This window comes from Poromitra crassiceps, assembly GCF_964638095.1.
Source record: "Poromitra crassiceps genome assembly, chromosome: 4".
In the NCBI taxonomy this organism is placed as follows: Eukaryota; Metazoa; Chordata; class Actinopteri; order Beryciformes; family Melamphaidae; genus Poromitra; species Poromitra crassiceps.
Window position 1 is genome coordinate 7,604,937 of NC_139626.1, and position 20,595 is coordinate 7,625,531.

General features: G+C 43.2%; 1 protein-coding gene across 1 annotated transcript in view; it reads right to left on the bottom strand.

The window, feature by feature from the left end:
• Positions 1-20,595, bottom strand: part of LOC310775036 (vesicle-fusing ATPase-like) — a 54,005-nt gene that overhangs the window by 32,619 nt on the left and 791 nt on the right. The window contains exons 2-8 of the mRNA XM_083635115.1: positions 15,097-15,182; positions 14,401-14,497; positions 12,455-12,494; positions 7,681-7,847; positions 6,769-6,873; positions 4,408-4,483; positions 2,798-2,953 (exon numbers count right to left, since the gene is read on the bottom strand). Of these exons, the coding sequence (XP_083491241.1) occupies positions 2,798-2,953; positions 4,408-4,483; positions 6,769-6,873; positions 7,681-7,847; positions 12,455-12,494; positions 14,401-14,497; positions 15,097-15,182 (727 nt within the window). The remainder of the gene's footprint in view (positions 1-2,797; positions 2,954-4,407; positions 4,484-6,768; positions 6,874-7,680; positions 7,848-12,454; positions 12,495-14,400; positions 14,498-15,096; positions 15,183-20,595) is intronic.

Here is a 20,595-nt window from a genome sequence, read left to right on the forward strand (position 1 = left end):
GTCCAACCAGATGCATGCTGAAGCACAGCTTCCCAGTTCCCAGTCTGTCCAACCAGACGCATGCTGAAGCACAGCTTCCCAGTTCCCAGTCTGTCCAACCCGACGCATGCTGAAGCACAGCTTCCCAGTTCCCAGTCTGTCCAACCAGATGCATGCTGAAGCACAGGTTCCCAGTTCCCAGTCTGTCCAACCCGACGCATGCTGAAGCACAGCTTCCCAGTTCCCAGTCTGTCCAACCAGACGCATGCTGAAGCACAGCTTCCCAGTTCCCAGTCTGTCCAACCCGACGCATGCTGAAGCACAGCTTCCCAGTTCCCAGTCTGTCCAACCAGATGCATGCTGAAGCACAGGTTCCCAGTTCCCAGTCTGTCCAACCCGACGCATGCTGAAGCACAGGTTCCCAGTTCCCAGTCTGTCCAACCAGATGCATGCTGAAGCACAGGTTCCCAGTTCCCAGTCTGTCCAACCAGATGCATGCTGAAGCACAGGTTCCCAGTTCGGAGAGAGACGACTTTATGCTCCTCTTGAATGTTGCCAACAACGATCCTCAGAAAGAAATCATCTGTTTTCTACTAATTGCAGCCCCTTGTGCCTCTTGGTTCCTGCTGTTGACATTTATTGTGCTGAGGAACGACTCTGTGCCCCTATATCAAATATCTGAATGATAAATCAGGGCTCATGGAAAGGATGTGATGAAAGGTATGGTCATAAATTTGGGGTTATAAAAAAGGAACATTAGAAGGAAACAGAGGAAAAAATTAAGTGCGTCTGTGGATGAGGAAAGCCATCCTTGAGTGCTCTTACACCACTCGATGCAGTCTATCATTGCGCCCGTATGTCCATAACTGGGGATGTCTTTAGAAGGCATCATGGTGTACTATATGAGAAAACTGGGTGGCAGGAGTTGGCAGTGAGAAGAGAACGGCACTGTATTCTATTTATTTACAAAGCACTTCTTGGCAAACCTCCTGGGTATCTCACGAGCCTTTTTGAACAATAGTTCTTTGTCACACTGCGATAGCTCCCAAGACTATTTGCTCCTGGAAAATCATGTTTGTACTGAGATTGGGAAACTGGCTTTTTAGCTTCACACATGCTTCACACAAGTGGAGCAATCTGCAGAAATTTCCAAAATTAAACAAGCTAATCCCATTAAATCCATTGAAATCTCTTTTGACTGACACAGAGCAGTGTGAATGCATGTGTTGTATTTGAACTGATGGCGTCCGTTATGTTGACGTCTTCGTCCTGTTTGTTGTCAAATCTGTTCTGTGTGCTCTTATTCGTGTGCTTTTATTGTTTTTCTATCTACTTTTATTGTTTTTATATCAATAATTTGTTGTTGATATATACTGTAACTTTGTGTGCTTTTATTGCTTTGACATGCACTGTAATCAGGGCGTCCTTCCTTGTAAAAGAGAGCTAGCTCGCGATGGCCACCTCCCTGTTTAAATAACCGTTATAATGAGGAGATGCAAATCAAACTAGAAAGAGAGAAACTATCTGCAATGAATGTACAAAGAGAATGTCCTCGTCATCCAAACAGTCTTGTGAGGTGATCACCTGACTTGACTATTATAGAGATGATCACCTGACTTGACTAATATAGAGGAAGTTCTTAAAGTCGAGCTGAACCCAAAAATGACTTTTCTTTTCTTTTAGTTCAAATACCTGGGTATGCAGTGCACCTATTTAATAATGTATGCCAAAAGAATCACAAAAATCTAATTTCTTTAGTTTTTCACACTTTTTCACATCAAAAGATCATTTTTCAAGATTTCATTGATAACAGTAATTTACAATTTGCTGACGTCACCTAGTACTAGGGTTGTCAAAAGTATCGATAGTATCAATACTGAAACTTTGAAATGGATACAATACTCATTTGCAACAGTTTCAATACCAGCAGTGCTTTCTTTAAGTGAAAAAATCACAGATTTTTCCCTCCCTATCATTGGTGGGTATCTGTTGCTTCAACAAGCTAAATGTGTTCTGATAGGCTGATGGCTAGAGCAGGGCTAATCTGCTGTCTAAATTCAAAGTTTGATCAGGTCTAGATTATGGAGAACTGTGCGTCTGTCCATCTGTCTAACTTTATTTTTATGCCTCTTGATGTGTCGTCATCCCCTCCTTCCCGTGGTATCGAAAATGGTATCAAGTATCGATATTTTCCTGGGTATCGGTATCGAAGTTGAAATTCTAGTATCATGACATCCCTACCTAGTACTATAAAATTTCTACCCCATTTGAACCAATCCTTTCACGACATGCAGCTGTCAATCAAATCTTCATTTCAGGATAATTTTCTCTTCCAAATGAAGGGGAAAATAGCGCCTAGTGCCTGTCATCTGGCAGAGTTTCTAGCCCATAAACTAACTACTAACTTGAGCAATTATGCAAACTAAATCAAACGGTAATGTCTAAGAATGCAAACAAATTTAACTGGCTCGTTAAAACACGCATTCTAGGAATATTATTTCCGAGCCTGACAGCCTCCCTGGCTGTCAGGGGTCGTCTCTCGGAGATTCCAGGCGGGCGGGCAGCACCCATGCGTCGGAAGGTGCGCTCGCTCAACACGCTCCGCGGATCCCACTCGCGTAGCACGACAACACGCTGAATCCCACCCGATTTGGGGGTGGAACACGCCAGGATTGGCCAATGCCAAAGCCAGTCCTCAGAATTGTCAAATCAAATAATCGACACCATATATGGTCCGCCTCTCAATTTGTTTTCAGTCTGAAACGGACTCAGATGCACGTGACGAACGGGTTCACCTCGACTTTAAAGTGGAACTCACCCATTTGCTCGACTATGTCAGGAGGGAAGACTCTGGAGGCAAAGGCTCTGCGGAAGATGTCGGAAAACTCCTTGTCCAGGCCGCCGATGCCCATCCTCTCAAAGTTCCAGTCTGGGCTGATGATGGACTGGCGAGACTCCCTGGTCTTAGCCTTTCCTGTAGGGAGAACACAGAGACTCAAGCACAATGTATGGGCCGAAATCAGACAAATGTCAATGCCATTTTCCATTTAAGCACCTTATGCGACTGGTAGCACGACTTAATACTGAATGTCAATAATAGGTATGTTTTTTCTTCTTCTTTCTTTTCTTTTCTTTTGTTTTCCTGTGTCTGAGACTGTTTGTCCTGTTCATGTGTTCAAAAAAGTTGAAAATAAAATAAAATAAAACCTGAGTACTAAAGCGCTTCTCGCCTACTGATATGTGTATCCCAGTGGAACGGTTTCTTTTATTTAGTTTTTTCCTACTTTTTTTCCTTCATACTATTAAACAGTTATGGGAGGCTTTCACACAAGCCATTTTGAGTCCCCAAATGACTAACAATAACAGCAATTAACTTAAACTTTATCAGCACCAGTGGCTCCTGTATTACATTACTGGCTTTCCTGGGGAAGCTAAGCAGGTCTGGCCTAGGATAGTCCTTCGATGGGAGACTGCTGCTGGAAGTGGTGTTGGAGGACCAGGAGGAGGTGCTGCTCTTCCCATCTGGTCTGATGAATATTCTCCCCAATGCCCCAGGGCAGAGACAGGGACTCTGTCCTGTGAGTGAGCTCCATCCTTCGGATGAGACGTTAAACTGAGGCCCTGACTCTCTCTGGTCATCTGCACTCTTCACAAGAGTAGGGGTGTAACCCCGGTGCCCTGGCTAAATTCCCAAACAGGCCTTCCTTCAATCATGACCACCTAATCATCCCTCGTTACTTAATTGGCACATTCAGTCCTCAACTCTCCACCGTGGTAGCTGATGTGTGGTGAGCGTTCTGGCGCAAACTGGCTACCGTGCATCACCCAGGTGGGTGCTACACATTGGTGGTGGATGAGTTGAGTTCCCTCCACCCTCCCTCCGCTTTGAATGTCTAGAAAGGCGCTATAAATCCAATCAATTATTATTAAAATCAATTAAAATGTTTAATTGTACCAATAATTTATGGAATAAAAAAAATTCAATATTCATATGATCGGAATGTATCCTCACATGTAAAATAACTAAAGAACCCTTGTTATAAAAGATAAACGGCATCTGAAGTGGTCATTGTACAGTAAAGCTTTTATACTACTAATAAAATCTGAGAGGGAAAAGAAGCAAAGCAAAAATGTGTGATGGCTGCCCCCTTGTGGTCTTATAATGAGAAAACACTGTCAGCCAATGATATGGTCAGAGCAGCAGCTACATGTTACTGGTTTTGCTTTGTAAACACATTGATTTTGTTTCATGAAATCAGTCAAGAGGTTGAATCTTTTCTGAGTAGACCAGGGCTAAAGATACAGCTAAAAACTATTTCAAGCATCCACATTTTCACAATTACTTGAGAGGTAAAATGGCCCTGATTTAGTTTTTCCTCGATGGGTGAAAATAGTGAACTGCTATTCCAGCCAGCAGTTGACACTCACCAACCAGAGTCAGCGATGAGCTCTCTGCCTTCTCGAAAATCACCTGACTGTTGCCCAGCAACAAAGCGATCGCAACCTAACGAAAGACAAACAAACACAAGATCAGAATCAGGACCCAGTTCAATTACATTACATTACATTACATTACATCATTTGGCAGACGCTTTTATCCAAAGCGACTTACAATAACACATTTTTGTCAGCACTAGAGCAATCAACTATGCAACACAGTCTATGACAGCTACAACTTCTGAAGGAATAGTGGCAAAGTTTATTTTATTTTTTTATTTTATTTTATTTTAGATAGAGACAGAGAAAAGATGTTAGTTTAAGAAGGGCCCAGATGGAGCCTGTGTTTTTAATCTTTGCCGAAAGATCGGCAGTGATTCGGCCGTCCTGACAGAAGGTGGAAGCTCGTTCCGCCATTGAGGTGCCAGGGACGAGAAGAGTCGCGAAACGGGATGAGCGACTTTTGAGCCCCCGTAGCGGAGGAGGGGCGAGGCATCCTGCGCTGGTGGAGGAGCAGAGGCGGTGAGAGATTTGGAGCCTGACCATAGATTGTAAGTACAGAGGGGCTGTCTGGTGTACTGCCCTGTAGGACAGAACCAGTGTTTTGAATTCAATGCGTGCCGAGATGGGAAGCCAGTGAAGGTCCCGGAAGAGGGGAGTGACATGAGAGAATTTGGATTGGTTGAACACCAGACGGGCTGCAGCGTTCTGGATGAGCTGAGGCGGACGGATGTCAGCGGCAGGAAGGCTGACCAGAAGCACGTTGCAGTAGTCCAGGCGGGAGATGATAAGTGACTGGACCAGGAGCTGGTCAACTCAATTAACAACGACGTGTTTTTCAATTTGCCATAGTGAGTTGACAAACATAAGATCAATGGAACAATGATATGACATTAGACAATGTACAAAATACATAGCATTAAAATATCCAGTTAAATCACTAGTGCTCTGAGATTGAGGAATAACAAAGAACAGAGCTTGTGCATTAAAGATATGTATTGAGCCAAATGCTTTATATAAGTAACCTATCAAAAGCTAGGGAGGTTTAACCACAATGAATACTGCTCTGTTAGTTACTGAACATGAGCGTGAATCCGCATATAGGTGGAAACATACACACATGCGTGCCCTTTCACAAAATGTAATAATGTCACAGTATTACTATAGCTAACAATATCTTATGCCAAATTATTAGGGCTAATTACAAACAAATAACAAAAACAAAGAAATAAATTAATTATCAATGAACAAGTCCCGAGTCCTCAGGTCCAACTTCCGAGGCCGAATGGATGAATCTTTCCATCTGGCTTCCTGACAGTCATGCTCCTCACTGTATACATCATGGTCATGAACAGATTACTGAAACCATGGCTCACATCTTAAATGGTTGCCATGCATACAAAGGGGTTTAGGCATGACAGATTAGTGGATCTGATATCAAAAGATATCTCTTCTATTTTCGGGTCTTCAATATCGCTTTTGAAACATTCTATGGTGAAGCCGAGCATGTTCAGTCTGTGTAGTGACGATTCAGATGTGTTCTCGAATATCCCGGCAGGCCGACATTGTAAATAAGAATTTTGTTCTTAATTGTCTCGCCTGGTAAAATAAAGGTAAAATAAAATAAAATAAATCCCAGCTAACACTCCTGATGTTGTTGTTGTCAATGAAAATGGTAGAGAGGTGTTCATCCTAGAGGTTGGCTGTACCTTTGACCACAGCCTAGAGGAGGCCTTTCTAACCAAGATGATGAAATACCAACAGCTAGAACAGACCATTTCACAGCTGGGCTACAGGTGTAAACCTCTAGTTTTCGTATTTGGTAGCCTAGGTCATGTCCATAAGCTGGTTGTGAGAGGCCTTCAGATGGCTGGTCTCCCAAAGAGAAGGGCCAAGCAGCGAGATATTGTTCAATATCTACTATTATCGGCAGCCGCTCAATATGGAGGAGGCGCTGCTTTTTGTACCCATGAAGTGGATACTGACCTCTATCTTGCATTACAGTATAACTGTATATATCAACCTGCCATGTTATCATCCTGTGTGTTTCTTATGTGTATGCATTATTGTGTTTGCCGTCTGGGCACTCATGTAACTGACTGACTCCCAGCATTTGACTGCACTATTACTGTTTATGTCCTTTGCATACTTGTATTTATGTGGACATGAATAAATATTTAAAATGTGTGTGTGTGTGTGTGTGTGTGTGTGTGTGTGTGTGTGTGTGTGTGTGTGTGTGTGTGTGTGTGTGTGTGTGTGTGTGTGTGTGTGTGTGTGTGTGTGTGTGTGCGTGCATGTGTGTGTGTGCGCGTGCGCGCATCATGGGACAATAATAGATAATTCTCCAGGTACCTTTGGTTTCTTGCCAGGATGATCCACCTTAAGGATGCTGGGGTCCATGGCTTCAATATCCTTTATCAGCAAGCCAAACAGCTTCTCACAGACACTAAACACCAGCTGCAATGAACAACAGGGAGACAAACACAAGTCAGGAGATGAGGATGCAGTATGTCAAAGAAGAACACTATCCAATGACAGTGAGGATGCAGTATGTCAAAGCAGAACACTATCCAATGACAGTGAGCATGCAGTATGTCAAAGCAGAACACTATCCAATGACAGTGAGGATGCAGTATGTCAAAGAAGAACACTATCCAATGACAGTGAGGATGCAGTATGTCAAAGCAGATCACTATCCAATGACAGTGAGGATGCTCTATGTCAAAGCAGAACACTATCCAATGACAGTGAGGATGCTCTATGTCAAAGCAGAACACTATCCAAGACAGTGAGGATGCTCTATGTCAAAGCAGAACACTATCCAAGACAGTGAGGATGCTCTATGTCAAAGCAGAACACTATCCAAGACAGTGAGGATGCTCTATGTCAAAGCAGAACACTATCCAAGACAGTGAGGATGCTGTATGTCAAAGCAGAACACTATCCAAGACAGTGAGGATGCTGTATGTCAAAGCAGAACACTATCCAATGACAGTGAGGATGCAGTATGTCAAAGCAGAACACTATCCAATGACAGTGAGGATGCTCTATGTCAAAGCAGAACACTATCCAATGACAGTGAGGATGCTCTATGTCAAAGCAGAACACTATCCAATGACAGTGAGGATGCAGTATGTCAAAGCAGAAAACTATCCAACGACAGTGAGGATGCTCTATGTCAAAGCAGAAAACTATCCAACGACAGTGAATGGGAGACTAGTGAGGCTTCCAATGAGCCTCACGGTCCATCGCAGCACCAAGCACCTGCTGGCCAACACTGAAGGCCTGGTTGTTGAAGTGCTGGATGAACTCGGCGGCCATCTTGTCTGAGTCGTAGGGGTTGCTGTCCACGCTCTTCTTCTGCAGGAAGTCAATCTCCACCGTCATGGTACTGACACACTGTTTGGACTTGTCAAACTTGTAGTTGGTTACTACAGGGAGAAGAGACAATGGATGGGGAGAGATGGCGAGATGAGTTAACACAACAGCTCCTCTCCTCGGACTTGAAATGGGCACTACAAGGTATATTATGTTGAACTTATGAACGACCAAATTGTTGTCCTAATTACCACATTTTATGAGATTGGGTAGCTATGCAGAAAAAGAGTAGAGTCCGCACTCTGCTGAACAAGATGTCTCCCAGAAGGATAGATTTATTTATTGACGTTTCGGTCTCACACGACCTTCTTCAGAAGGTCTTCTTTCTGAAGAAGGTCGTGTCACCGTGTGAGACCGAAACGTCAAGAAATAAATCTATCCGTCTGGGAGACATCTTGTTCAGCAGAGTGCGGACTCTACTCTTTTTCTGCATTGTTTGACCCCTTGTCCTGCACCTGCATTTTTGACTGGATGTGCGCGCTCTACTCTCTTTTGTAAAGGATTTCAACCTGTCTTGTACATTTGTGTGTGGCCTAATTAATAAGAAATCAAGTGTCCACTCTTATATATTAGACTTGTTCCTGTGGGTCCTCTTGAATATCTTTACTTTTTTCGGATCCCCCCCGCCACCATTTTCTCCCCTATTGTTCTTGGACAAAAAGCTCGGCGGTGCACTGGATTTGATTGGCTCTGCTAACAGTCTGCATAGCTTCACAGTACACACACTGCACTCTGCTAACAGTCTGCATAGCTTCACAGTACACACACTGCACTCTGCTAACAGTCTGCATAGCTTCACAGTACACACACTGCACTTTGTGTTCAGACACAGAGGCCATTACGGAAGCCGGACTTTAGCGACTCATTTCCAGGTTGCGTTGACACTTAGAGGTCGGAAAATGATCGTGACACCGTCGCACAAATGGTTACGCACGCCAACGCTTAGCTAGCGGCTCGAAAACAGCGAGGAGACGGTGACGAAGGTCAGTGCCAAAAACATTCTACTACCCGTTGCGGAAATGAACTGAATATTTAGATGTGTTTTCTTTGTCCAGCGCATTCCTTTGCATAGATAGTATAGTAAGGAGAGATGGTTCCTTTGATGAAATGATGAAAAGAACCATCTTTCACGTGTCTCACTCAGGCTTATTAACAGGTGGCTTTTCAGAGCGGATGAAACGGAGCCCGTCAGGAATGATGAAGGCATGGTTGGTTTTCATACGTTTCATAGTGGATCATATTTTCATGCTGTCCTCTTCACTCACTGATATGCAGGCACTGCCATAATGGGGGCTCATCATTGTGGGCATTTGGCCGAAGGGGACTGAGCTATGTGCTAATATCAAAGAATAGGCCGCCTCCTCCTCTGGCTGCTGGCCAACCTCGCAGACAGATGTGCAGCATCAACCCACCAATAGTATTATACCATCTCTCCCTGTGCTGGAGACAATCATGTCTCCCCCGCCCTCTGTGACATCTAAATAATGGCTACCCCCCCTCCACCTCTATCATTAATATTCCACAGTTATATATGTGCATCTGAAGTCAGCATTATAGTGAAAGAGATTGCATTTCCTGGAACTGGGCTGGTAAACACCAAGAATGATTTTTATGATCAAAATAATCGTTGACTGTACATGTTTCACAGACATTATGTCAACCTACCTGTTTCAGATACTTTGTTTACTCGGATACAACAGATCCAGCTTTTATGATTCATTGTGAATGCAACAGAATTTACAATTTACGAGAGCACTTTAAAGCATTATGGTATCATCTTAAAAAGTTATGTGGCAGGTGACCCTTATTCATTTATCGGCCAAAGATACATTTTTATCACCACTTGGCAGCAGGGGTAATTTCAGACCTTGCTGTCTCTGTTTATGTCTGTTTGTAATTATGTATGAATTCTTACTGTTTTACAAGTCTGAGTGTCAACAGCAGAGGTAGCCAAATAGGACAGTGAGGTTGATAATGCCAACACTGTGACAGGCTAACAGGAACACAAAACAGTTGCTGTGGTTTGATTCACTGCCAGTCTAAATGCCCGGGTCAGATGGCAGGGACAGATTTGCCCACTTTTGCCGCTCCATGTGGCTCTACACCGCGTGCTACAGTGTGATTCACACATGTGGCTCTACACCAGCATGCCCTTACTCAGCATCCTCAGCATGCTGCCCGAAACGTAACCACCGGTGTCAAATAAAAACACCTAAACTGGAGCCTTTGCAGTGTGCGAGCTTTATTTATTTTTTCTACTATTCCTGCCTCGAGCTCTGCACCTGCCCTATACAGGTTTTGGATTGTGCGTGTCTCGCCTTTTTTCATATGTATGCCTGTGCTCCCACTGCCGAGATTGCCTTTTCAAATCTGCAGTCCGATTTTAACACCCTGCAGCTTGCTTTATCGGAATTGAAATTGCTCTTAAACTCAAGCAAAACTAAAACTATGATTTTTTTCCTCTGCACGAGCAAAGGTTCCAACCCTCTCCATCAATACCTTAGGCGGTGTCGCTATCCAATCTGTCGATACTTATAAATACCTGGGTATTTGGTTGGACAAAAGCCTAAACTTCAATTTCCATATTGACCACCTCGTGAAGAAATTAAAATTCACTTTAGGTTTTCTGTACAGGCTCAAGTCCTGTTTCTCCATGGTTTCGAGAAAACGCTTAGTTACTGCACTTTTCCTTTCTCAGATTGATTTTGGTGATAATATATACAGGTTTGCCTCAGCCTCCATCTTGTCCAAACTTGATCCTCTGTATCATTCAGCATTGAGGTATGTAACTAATGCCTACCCCACACTACAGGATAATTTGCAAGATTATGGCCAAGATTCCCCCCTCCCGATTTTCTCGGGGGTGCTCCCGATTTGAAGCGCGTCGGGCAGATAATCTTCCCAAATGATCCTGTAGTGTGTGGGGTTCAAAGATTCACAATCGGGAAGACTGCCTCTTCCCGATTGTGAATCGGGCATATCTAACATGTTAGATATTTACAACCTGACAGGCGATTGCATCTTGAGCAGAGAGCCAGTAGTAGCTGCGTTTCCATTACAGTTTTTCGCAAAATAATCTGGTCCGCGTCCGCTCGCAGCCCCGCACAGAAACAAAGAACGAGGAAATTGTCATCGAGGTGAAATACCCGTGCGTCTTTGAACGGGACGGAAAACTAAATGCTATACTGCAAAGCATGTAGCCTACAACAAGCGCTTAGGTCTCAGCTTCCCGCATCGGCGAGTGTCCGCACGGAAAAGTGAGTCAAATCAGCAGACGCGCCCCTCCACAAGACACCTGTGCAGACGGTTTTCGCCTGGCCGTGCACAGTAGGCCTACACCCCGAATGGACGCGGCTGTCCGCGCAAATATTAGTTAAACAAATCCTTTCAGTGCAAATGCATTATAAAAACAAAAAATAAAATTTGTTTAGAAAACGAAATGACACTACTACACCCGGTGCGCACACTGAATAGGCATTTTAAAAGTTAACGTCGAGCCCTGCTTCCAAGGTGAATCTTCGGCATAATCTTCTAGTGTGTGGGGTTGCGTTTGAACAGACGCGATTGTGTGTGTGTCCCAAGATTGAAATGTTAAAAAATCGGCTCTCTCTGTCCTGTAGTGTGTGGGCTCTCAAGATTTTTATAATCTTCAAGGATTTGAAAATCCTGTAGTGTGGGGTAGGCATAACTCTGGTTTCAGGACCCATCATTGCACACCTGTACAGCATGGTAGGATGGTCATCTCTTACTTTGCGCAGGCTTCAACACTGGTACATTTTAGTTTACAAGATTATTTCAGGTAAATTACCCTCTTATTTAAACCGTAAGTTTACACCCTTGGAAACCACCCATAACCTTAGGTCACATCGTTGGTTTCAATACAAAGTGCCTCCTGTCAGAACAGAGGCTGGTAAAGCAAGTCTGTTCTACTATGGTCCTTGGTCCTGGAATGATCTGCAAGCCAAACTCAAACTCGAGACCCTTATCTCCTTGCATGATTTTAAACTTAGAATTAAGGAAGTGGCTACTTTTGGTTGCAATTGTTTCAACTAATATGTAAATACACAATTAAATATTGCTGCCCTTTTATTTCACTGTAGCCATTGTAATTTTAGTTGTTTTATCTACATTGTAACATAATGTCGTTGCTTTTAGGTGCTTTCGTTGTAACTATTGTAGCTGTGTTGTGATTTATGCAGTCCTGTTAATGTTTTGTTTTAGTCCCATCTATGTTGCTGTGTGTCTGTAACTTGATGTTGTCATGTTACGTTTTTTCACGTTGCTGACCCTGTCTTGGCTAGGTCTCACTTGTAAAAGAGGTTTCAACCTCAATGTGACTTTCTGGTTAAATAAAGGTTCAATAAAATAAAAATCTACAATGCATGCTACTGCTACACTGTGATCTACACTGCATGCTACAGTGTGATCTACACTGCATGCTACAGTGTGATCTACACTGCATGCTACAGTGTGATCTACACTGCATGCTACAGTGTGATCTACACTGCATGCTACAGCATGTGTGATTCACATGCTGCAGAAAATCTGCAGGCGTCCTTTACCGCCATTTAACAGTTACAGTGCCTGGTCTGCCACGCTGACTGTAAGCACCCTCGGTATAATGGATTGATAATGACACAAAGTTAAATCAGTTACTTACCCTCCACCTCTTGACCAATGGACAGGCCTGCCCATTTCCTCTGAAAAGAGAAGAAACATTTCAGTTCAGTTCCACAGGTCACCATTTCCCTTGTACTGTATTGAGTTGTAGCAATGGAACCAATTACTAGAGGGAGTACAGGGTTACTATCTGTGTCATCTGGTGACCCAGCAACAAGGTGTTGACAGATCTCCCAGAAACTGACCAAAGCTAATAGACACAGGACAGACACATTCACAATTAACACCACGAGGCGTTTCTGACAGAGACAGTAGTGTAACATTCCTCTCTTAAGATGGTCTTATTTCACAACATTTCTTATCCTGTAGGTTGACAAGTATAACTCAAATCCAACACCGTTAATGTTCAATTTACTGCCTTCGTTAACTAATTGTGCATGAGAGATGGTCGTCACTGGTCAAATGAGCAATCGATGGGAAACATAAACTCTTGTGGTAAAATAAGACCGATGTGAGGAGGTTACAGTGGTACCTGTGTGCCGTTGTGGCTGCCAAGTTTATAGACGGAGGAAGCAGGCAGAGACAGGCAGAGATAGGCAGAGACAGGCAGAGACAGGCAGAGACAGGCAGGGTGAAAGAGGAAAAAGCAAGAACAGACAGATTGAGACAAACAGAGAGAAAGGTGCATGCAAAGAGCCCACAGAAAAGGCAGGACAGCTAAGAAATCGGCTTAGAGGACATTAGTTCATGTATCGTTATCAAGGTTAAAAACAGACAATGGCAGACAGTGTTCCTTGGAAAACAGATGGGCTGGCTGCCTTCAACACAATGAATGTGCAAGTGTTCATAGGCGTTTTGTAAATGAGAACTATGAATATCACCTAGTAACTAACTACTACTAACTAAATATATCACTTATGAGACTTCAATATAGGAAAATATTCTTGAAGTTGTCTGCAGTAGAGCCCTGCACGGGCCTCAAATCTAGGCCCTAGCCCGGCCCGGGCCCTACATGTTCGGGCCCGAGCCCGATGTGAGCCCTACGGCCTGTCAGAATTTCAGGCCCGAGCTCGAGCCCGGCCCCGGCCCTACCCCCTTCCCCCTCCCCTTGTGTTTGATCAATTTAGAATACCCTAAGCCTATCAACACTATACAAACTAGAATGACCGCACCGCAGATTTATGTCCCCCGCCATTAGTTCATTCTTGAGTCCAAATCGCCATTTGAGGCAAATTGGAAGAAATTCCATCAAGACACTCCTGAGATGTTGCGTTACAGAGCTTGGAAATTGGGTGTGTGAGGTCACAGTGACCATGAACTTTGACCTTTAACAAACCTTTTATCAAAATCTAATCAGTTCATCCTTGAGTCCAAGTCGATGTTTGAGGCAAATTTGATGAAACTCCGTCGAGGCATTCCTGAGATATCGCTTTAACAAGCTTGAAAATGGCGTTCGAGAGGTCACAGTGACCTTGACCTTTGACCACCAAAATCTAATCAGATCATCCTTGAGTCTAAGTGGATGTTTAAGGCAAATTTGATTAAATTCCGTCATGGCATTCCTCAGATATCGCGTTAACGAACATCGGACGGACGGACATACGTACGTACGTACGGACGTACGGACAGACGGACAACCCGGATCCATAATGCCTCTGGCCTGGCTATCGCCGGTGGAGGCATAAAAACGACATTAAAACACTTTGAACACCGGCACAATATGTCAGTTCAAACATTAAAAAGCAAAGCAAAACAAAACAAAAAACAGGCAGGCCCAGGCCCGGCCCTAGTAGCTAGTGATGTGAAAATCGGCCCTAGCCCGGCCCTAGGGTCGGGCCGGGCCTCGGGCCCCCTCGGGCTCGGGCCAGAACGCAGGGCTCTAGTCTGCAGAGAGTTTTGTGACGATACACAGCTACCAACAGGTGGCAGAAGACATACAGCGTATTGTTGGGAACATGTGGCGTTAAACATGGCTGGAAGGCCTACCTGTGGCAGGCTGAAGGCGATGGTCCCTTGGACCACACTGGGGTGGGTCTTCACGGTAAACACATACTTGTGGGTTAGATTGCGCACGGTCACATGACTGCATTGAGATCAATAAGAGAGGAGAGAAGATGAGGTCAAGAGGTCTATGCACCAATTTTGATTAGCAAAAGGTCAAGTCAATTGTATATATGAGCACATTTATGCACAAGTATGCTCAGTCAGCACAGTATACTGTACATACAGCAGACCACTGTCTTTGTCCTAGGGCTCAAGGAATACAACTGAATCAGTGAAATGACCAACAGTTCATTATTTATTGACAAATGCAAGATGACGTCTCGAGATTTGTCAATAAATAATTAATTGGTGGTCATTTTACTGATTCAGTTGTACTCCTTGAGCCCTAGAACCTAGGGGTAGACACCAGAACCACCTTTCTAGGTTGAATAGTAATTGAGATATATATACTGTAGCCATTGTAAGCTCCCCCAGCAGCCGCCATCTTGAAAATGACCCCTTTCCTGAAGTCAGAGTTTCCTAGCTTGTTTTGTATGCTATTTAACATGCCCAATAATATCAGAATACTGTCTACTTTATAGATAAGGCATTTAGTTAAATAGGCATATGTTATGGTAGGGAGAATTAGCCAACAAGGTGACAAGTCAACAACAGCCATTCAGAGGAAAAGCCACTCACTGGTCAAACTGCTGCTCCTTCTCACTGATGACGGCGCAGTTGGTCAGTGACAGTTCGTCTGTCGGGCAGCGAGCCGCTTGCATAGTCTGCAAACATGAGAGAGAGAAAGAACAGGAAATAACTAAACTGAGGTATGGATTCCTATAGACAATATTATTAGCATTTGACGGATATGGGTTTAGAAAACTGATAATGATCTACATGTATTGAAGCTGCTGATACCTGAGATTTTATATTTATTATATTCTGTCTATCATCAAAAAATTCAAATAAGCCGAGTAAGTATGGGCCCTTCACCGAAACCACCCCAGGACCTCCCTCTCTTTCGCTCGGTGGACCACCTGTTTATCGCTCATGTCCTTGGCTCTGTGATGCTTTATGTTGGCTTCCACTTCATGGCAGTAGGCCGGGCGTTTCGCTATCAGTTCCACCGGAGTCACGCTATGATCCACTGATTTTATTGTCGATCCATGAGCCGCCCCCATACTCGCGGTTGTCAATGACATTGCTTTCATTGAGTTGTCTTGAATGCGGTATTATTACATCACTGATGACATCACAATTGCCGAGTGACATCACTGATGACATCACAATTGCTCGAGTGAAATCACCGATGACATCACTGGTGACATCACTGATGATGACATCACAATTGCTCAAGTGACATCACTGATGACGAGAGCAGGCGAGGCTAGGGATGGGCATTTCTAGCAAAAACACTATTCGAAATTCGCTGGCCAAATTCGAATTTAATTCGAAATTCGAAAATAAAAATAAAAATGTAAAAAAAATTAATTTTTTTTTTTTTTTTTTGAGTGAAATGTTGCATTGTCTCCCCTGATTCTAAGTCTACGGCTTTATTAATTAATATAAAAAGCTTCTGCTGTGGATTTTTAGCTCAAACAAGCATTGCACCACTGAAGTAAAGAACATGTTACATGACATTGACATTTTCGAAAATAAAAAACAGTTTTGACAATCATGAGTGGTTCATTAAATATTTAGTAGGCTCAGGTCTGAGTGCCAAAGGGGTGTCAAAGTCACCCCCTCTCCCTCTTCATGGGATTTCATCCGCCATTCATTTTTCCATAAACCTTGCTTAAAATGCTTATAAAAATTGTTTTACTTGCTCAAACCAAGCGATTTGACTATACTTAGAATCAGGGGAGACAATGCAACATTTCACTCAAAAAAAAAAAATTTTTTTTTTTTTTTTTCGAATTTCGAATTTCAATAATAAAAGTCGACCTTGATAATAACAACGATTATTCGAAAATTCGATGCCCATCCCTAGGCGAGGCAACACAGCAGTTTTTTTGGAACCAGACGATGGCTTCCGCCCCTGGGCTGAATTCTCTATTAACGGAGGAGCCCTTCATGAAGGTGAAGGCACTTTGCTCAGGAGGGATGAGGAGCGGAGGAACATGAGACGAGGAGCAACAGCCAAGATTGAGGAGGTGTGAGAAACACCGGAAACTTGAAAGAAAAAGAAGAAGAACCAGGTCTAGAGTGAGAGACCATCCAACCGTGAGAGGCAGCAATGTGCCGCAAGGCATCCAGTCTGCCAGAAAACCATTCGAAGAAGAAGAATCACTGATGACATCACAATTCACTAATTCACTGATTTAAGACATCACTGATCACACACAAATCAGTCACAAATCGTGACTAAGAGACACCGCAAATCATGACTAACACCGCCCGCTAGGTGGGAATCGTGGAGTAACTCACGATACGATATGGTCACGATACTTGGCCCTCGATAACGATATTATCACGATACAGCGATTCTGCGATAATCGATATATTGGAAGAGATTTAACCTACGATACATCACGATATCTGTGTAACTGAAGAGAAAAAAATACCCCTAAAAGGCAAGAAGCAGGTATTATGTATTTATTAGCAGAATTGACATGAACTCTCTCAGAGTTCACTCACTCACTCATACCATTTTCGATACCACGGAGGAAAAGTGACACATTAAGTCTTTTTATTATTATTATTAAAACAAGAAAACCTATATAACCTACCTACCTATATAATTTCTAAAAGTAGATATTAATGATCAAACATTTCCATTCATGTAGCCTACAGTATTTATGTTTTTGTTTCAACTACAAACATAAATAAACGTCAACTTGAAACTATGATTCAACTACCACACACAGCATAATATTTTAGCCTGTTTATTAAAAAAAAGAAAAAAAAAAGTTTTTTTTTAATAAACATATCGATACTTGGTGCCAGTGTATCGATAACGTATCGCAAGTGGAAATATCGCGATACCGTGAGTATCGATATTTTGTCCCACCCCTACCGCCCGCCCACTTAGGCAATCTTATGTGATGATGATGATAGCTACTGACCTCCTGAATATTGCCATTGATTACAACCTAATGGATAAGATTCACACTGTATGCGTTGCAGTCCCTCCCTCCCTATAGATTTCCAAACTATAAAGAAAAGCAGATTCTGAAGCACTCTGGGGAAAATAGCCTAGTCTCACCCCCACTCTCCACCAACATAGAGACCACTCTCACCCTCACTGCCGTTACATTCAAGTTGCCATGGTGATCGCTTTCTACACTAGCTTCTACAGAGGATTAATGAAACCTTTAGCACTATTGTATACTAAGATCTACCAGTATATCTTCTCTTAAGACGAGGTGTGATGGCCACAAATGTAATGTCCAAATGATGGCCTGCTTCAAAATTGCATAATATAATCCTTGACCAACTTTGGGGCAACTTTAGGGCTCACTGTCCTTAAAAAGGAATTCTTTACCTATAAGCAATCACGTAGTAAATCTAAGGCAAGTGTCGACTCTGCTCTCTAAAACAATCACTATTATGGGTTCTTCTTCTTTTCGTTTCTTCAAAGCGATGTTATACGACAGTCTCCCATTTCTTGACACAGATCTTTGCGTGTGTGTTGAATTCTGCAAGGTCTTTTTGGCTGCAGGGGTTGGGTAGTAGAGGGCAGATGAGGCAGTGCTCCATGGTGTGGTCTGCTTCACCACATTCACAGGTGGTTGGTTCAGTCTTGTAGCCCCATTTTTCCAGAGCAACCCTGGATCGTCCCGTTCTTGTTCTCAGGCGGTTCAGGGTTTTCCACTGGGTCCATGGTGCGCCTGAGCCAGCGGGGAGTTCTTCAGCAGGAAGGATTTGCATGGGTGTAAGTTAACACATTGAGTGCCAGCGACGCCATATGGCGTCAAGAGAAATTTACCGTAGACTGCCAGCGACGCCAAATGGCGTCAATAACTCCAAATTCATATTTTGACGGGGGAATGTCGATCTAAGCCTCTTACATCGCCTCTTACAATATGGGAGCTGTTGAATGTGTCTAGCCTATTTTACAGAACCCTTAGGTGGCGACAGTGCCCTCCCGATTAGACAGAGGCCAGGAGAAAAGAGAGAAGAAGTAATGAGGAAACGGAAATCGCCATTGATATGCTTGAAGCATAACGTTACTTGGCTGTGCCTGTGAAAAGCAGTCATCTGCTGCCACGGTTGAGCCCCATCCGTGTCGGCTGCGATGGTCCATCCATATGATTTAGTTGCCGACACGGCGACAGCGGCGTCTTTCTGAGGGGTTACATTGTTCTCGGCTGGGAGCCGAGGACACGCTGTGAAGGAGCGGGGGATGCAGGCAGCGGACTTTTCAGTTCAGAGCAAACAGAGCAAACCGCAGAGCAGAGACACTCGACTCCTCCCACCACGGAGGAGGGGGAGGAGGGGGGTGGGCACGCAGGGCACTAACAGCATACAACCATTGACACACACACACCCAGGCAGCAAGCAGCAGGCTCGAACTCAAAGCAGAATTCATTCTGTCGCCTTTCTAACATAAAGATGTGATTATCTCAAAAACTACTTTCAGCATGCTCTTTTCGATCGAAAACACTCTTTTTCAGAGGGGTATATTTCCAAAATGGAACGGTTTATAAACACATTTTTTTTTTAAAATGAAACAGAAGGGTTCAAAGTTTCATTGAGGCTATTGGTTGTCCATATAAGAGGAACACAAAAAATGATATGGCTATATTAAAATGCATTGCGGCCTATGTGGCACAGTACAGCACCTTTTGCCCAAGGGCTGTGGCACTCAAAGTGTTAACGGTTCATGAAATTCACGGTTTGGTTCGATGCGACACGGTTCCATACATTTTCGTTAGAGCAAAAAAGTAGAAATACCAGAGAAATCTTGATTTGAAATGTTTTTTATTTATTTGTACTTTATTATTTTCACATTCGAGTTAGTTCTGCTGTACCAACACTAAAAGAAAATGTCAATTCACTGAATTAAATACTGAAGGGACTAACGTGCTTAGCAGATACTGTAGCAGTGTTGCATTATTGATTAGTGACAATTAGGGCTACTAGCTAATATCTATGTAAATCAGTGTCCCAAATAGCTACAGTATGTTGAAGCAGGCAGCATCCTGATTCAGTGCATTAATGAGATACAAATATCAAATGAGGGCAGACTGAACTGAAGCTGAGCTCACAATGTAGGCCAAATGATGAATGAACGCCTACTTAAAATCCATAGGCTTCCATAACCTATACTGAGCAAGCATGGTGACCGCCCCACCTATCTTCTGAATATATTGATCGCAAGAACACTGGCTAATGGCTGTTTTGGATGAAGCCAAGCCAACATAAATTAATTGTGGCAATTTCACTCCAGACCAATCACCATGGCTATTCTTCATTGTCAACCTGCTTTCAATTTACAAAACAAATATCAATGCAGCAATACAGTAGGTATGAGCTTAGCTGGTCCCATGGGTTAAATTTAAACGTGTATAGCTGAAATGTATTAAGAGGGTGTTATAGCATTGCCTTGTAATCAAGTAATAATACAGTTATAGAAACAAGTCTTTTCCAGGTTATGTCTACATCTACATCATATCATATCATAAAATGTAAATCACACAAAGAGCTGTTTCACACTACAGCAGCATAAGATTGGCTGAGGCCTACCTGGCTGCTGTGCCAAGTTCTGCCAACCCAATCGTTTAACATATTAAGAAAAGCACTGTCTAACCAATCCTTTCTAAGAAACTGCCACACAAACTCAATCCCCATATGGTATGATTTCCAATACACTAATTAGCCCACAGCAAACCAAGAGAGAATCACTACTGGCCTCTATTTCTCAAAATATGAAAGCTAGCCCAGTTCACATTTCAACATATAGGTTAATGGGGAGCCACAATTCTTACCCTGGCAGGGTCAGATCTCTTGAGGTCATTTTTAGAGCTAGTGGGGATAGTAGGAAGATAGTAAAGGGGATTGGCAAATAGGCATACGAATGAAAATCTGTGAGCAAAATATAGCGGACTACAGACAGAGACCGCACAACATTACACTGAAATACTGGTCTTCAAAAACTGTTGGGAAAACGGTCTACTTTGTGCTGACAAACTAATCACTGTTTTAAGGAAGCTGTTCTACTATGTGCCAGAGATTGTGTAAAGGCCTTTCCTT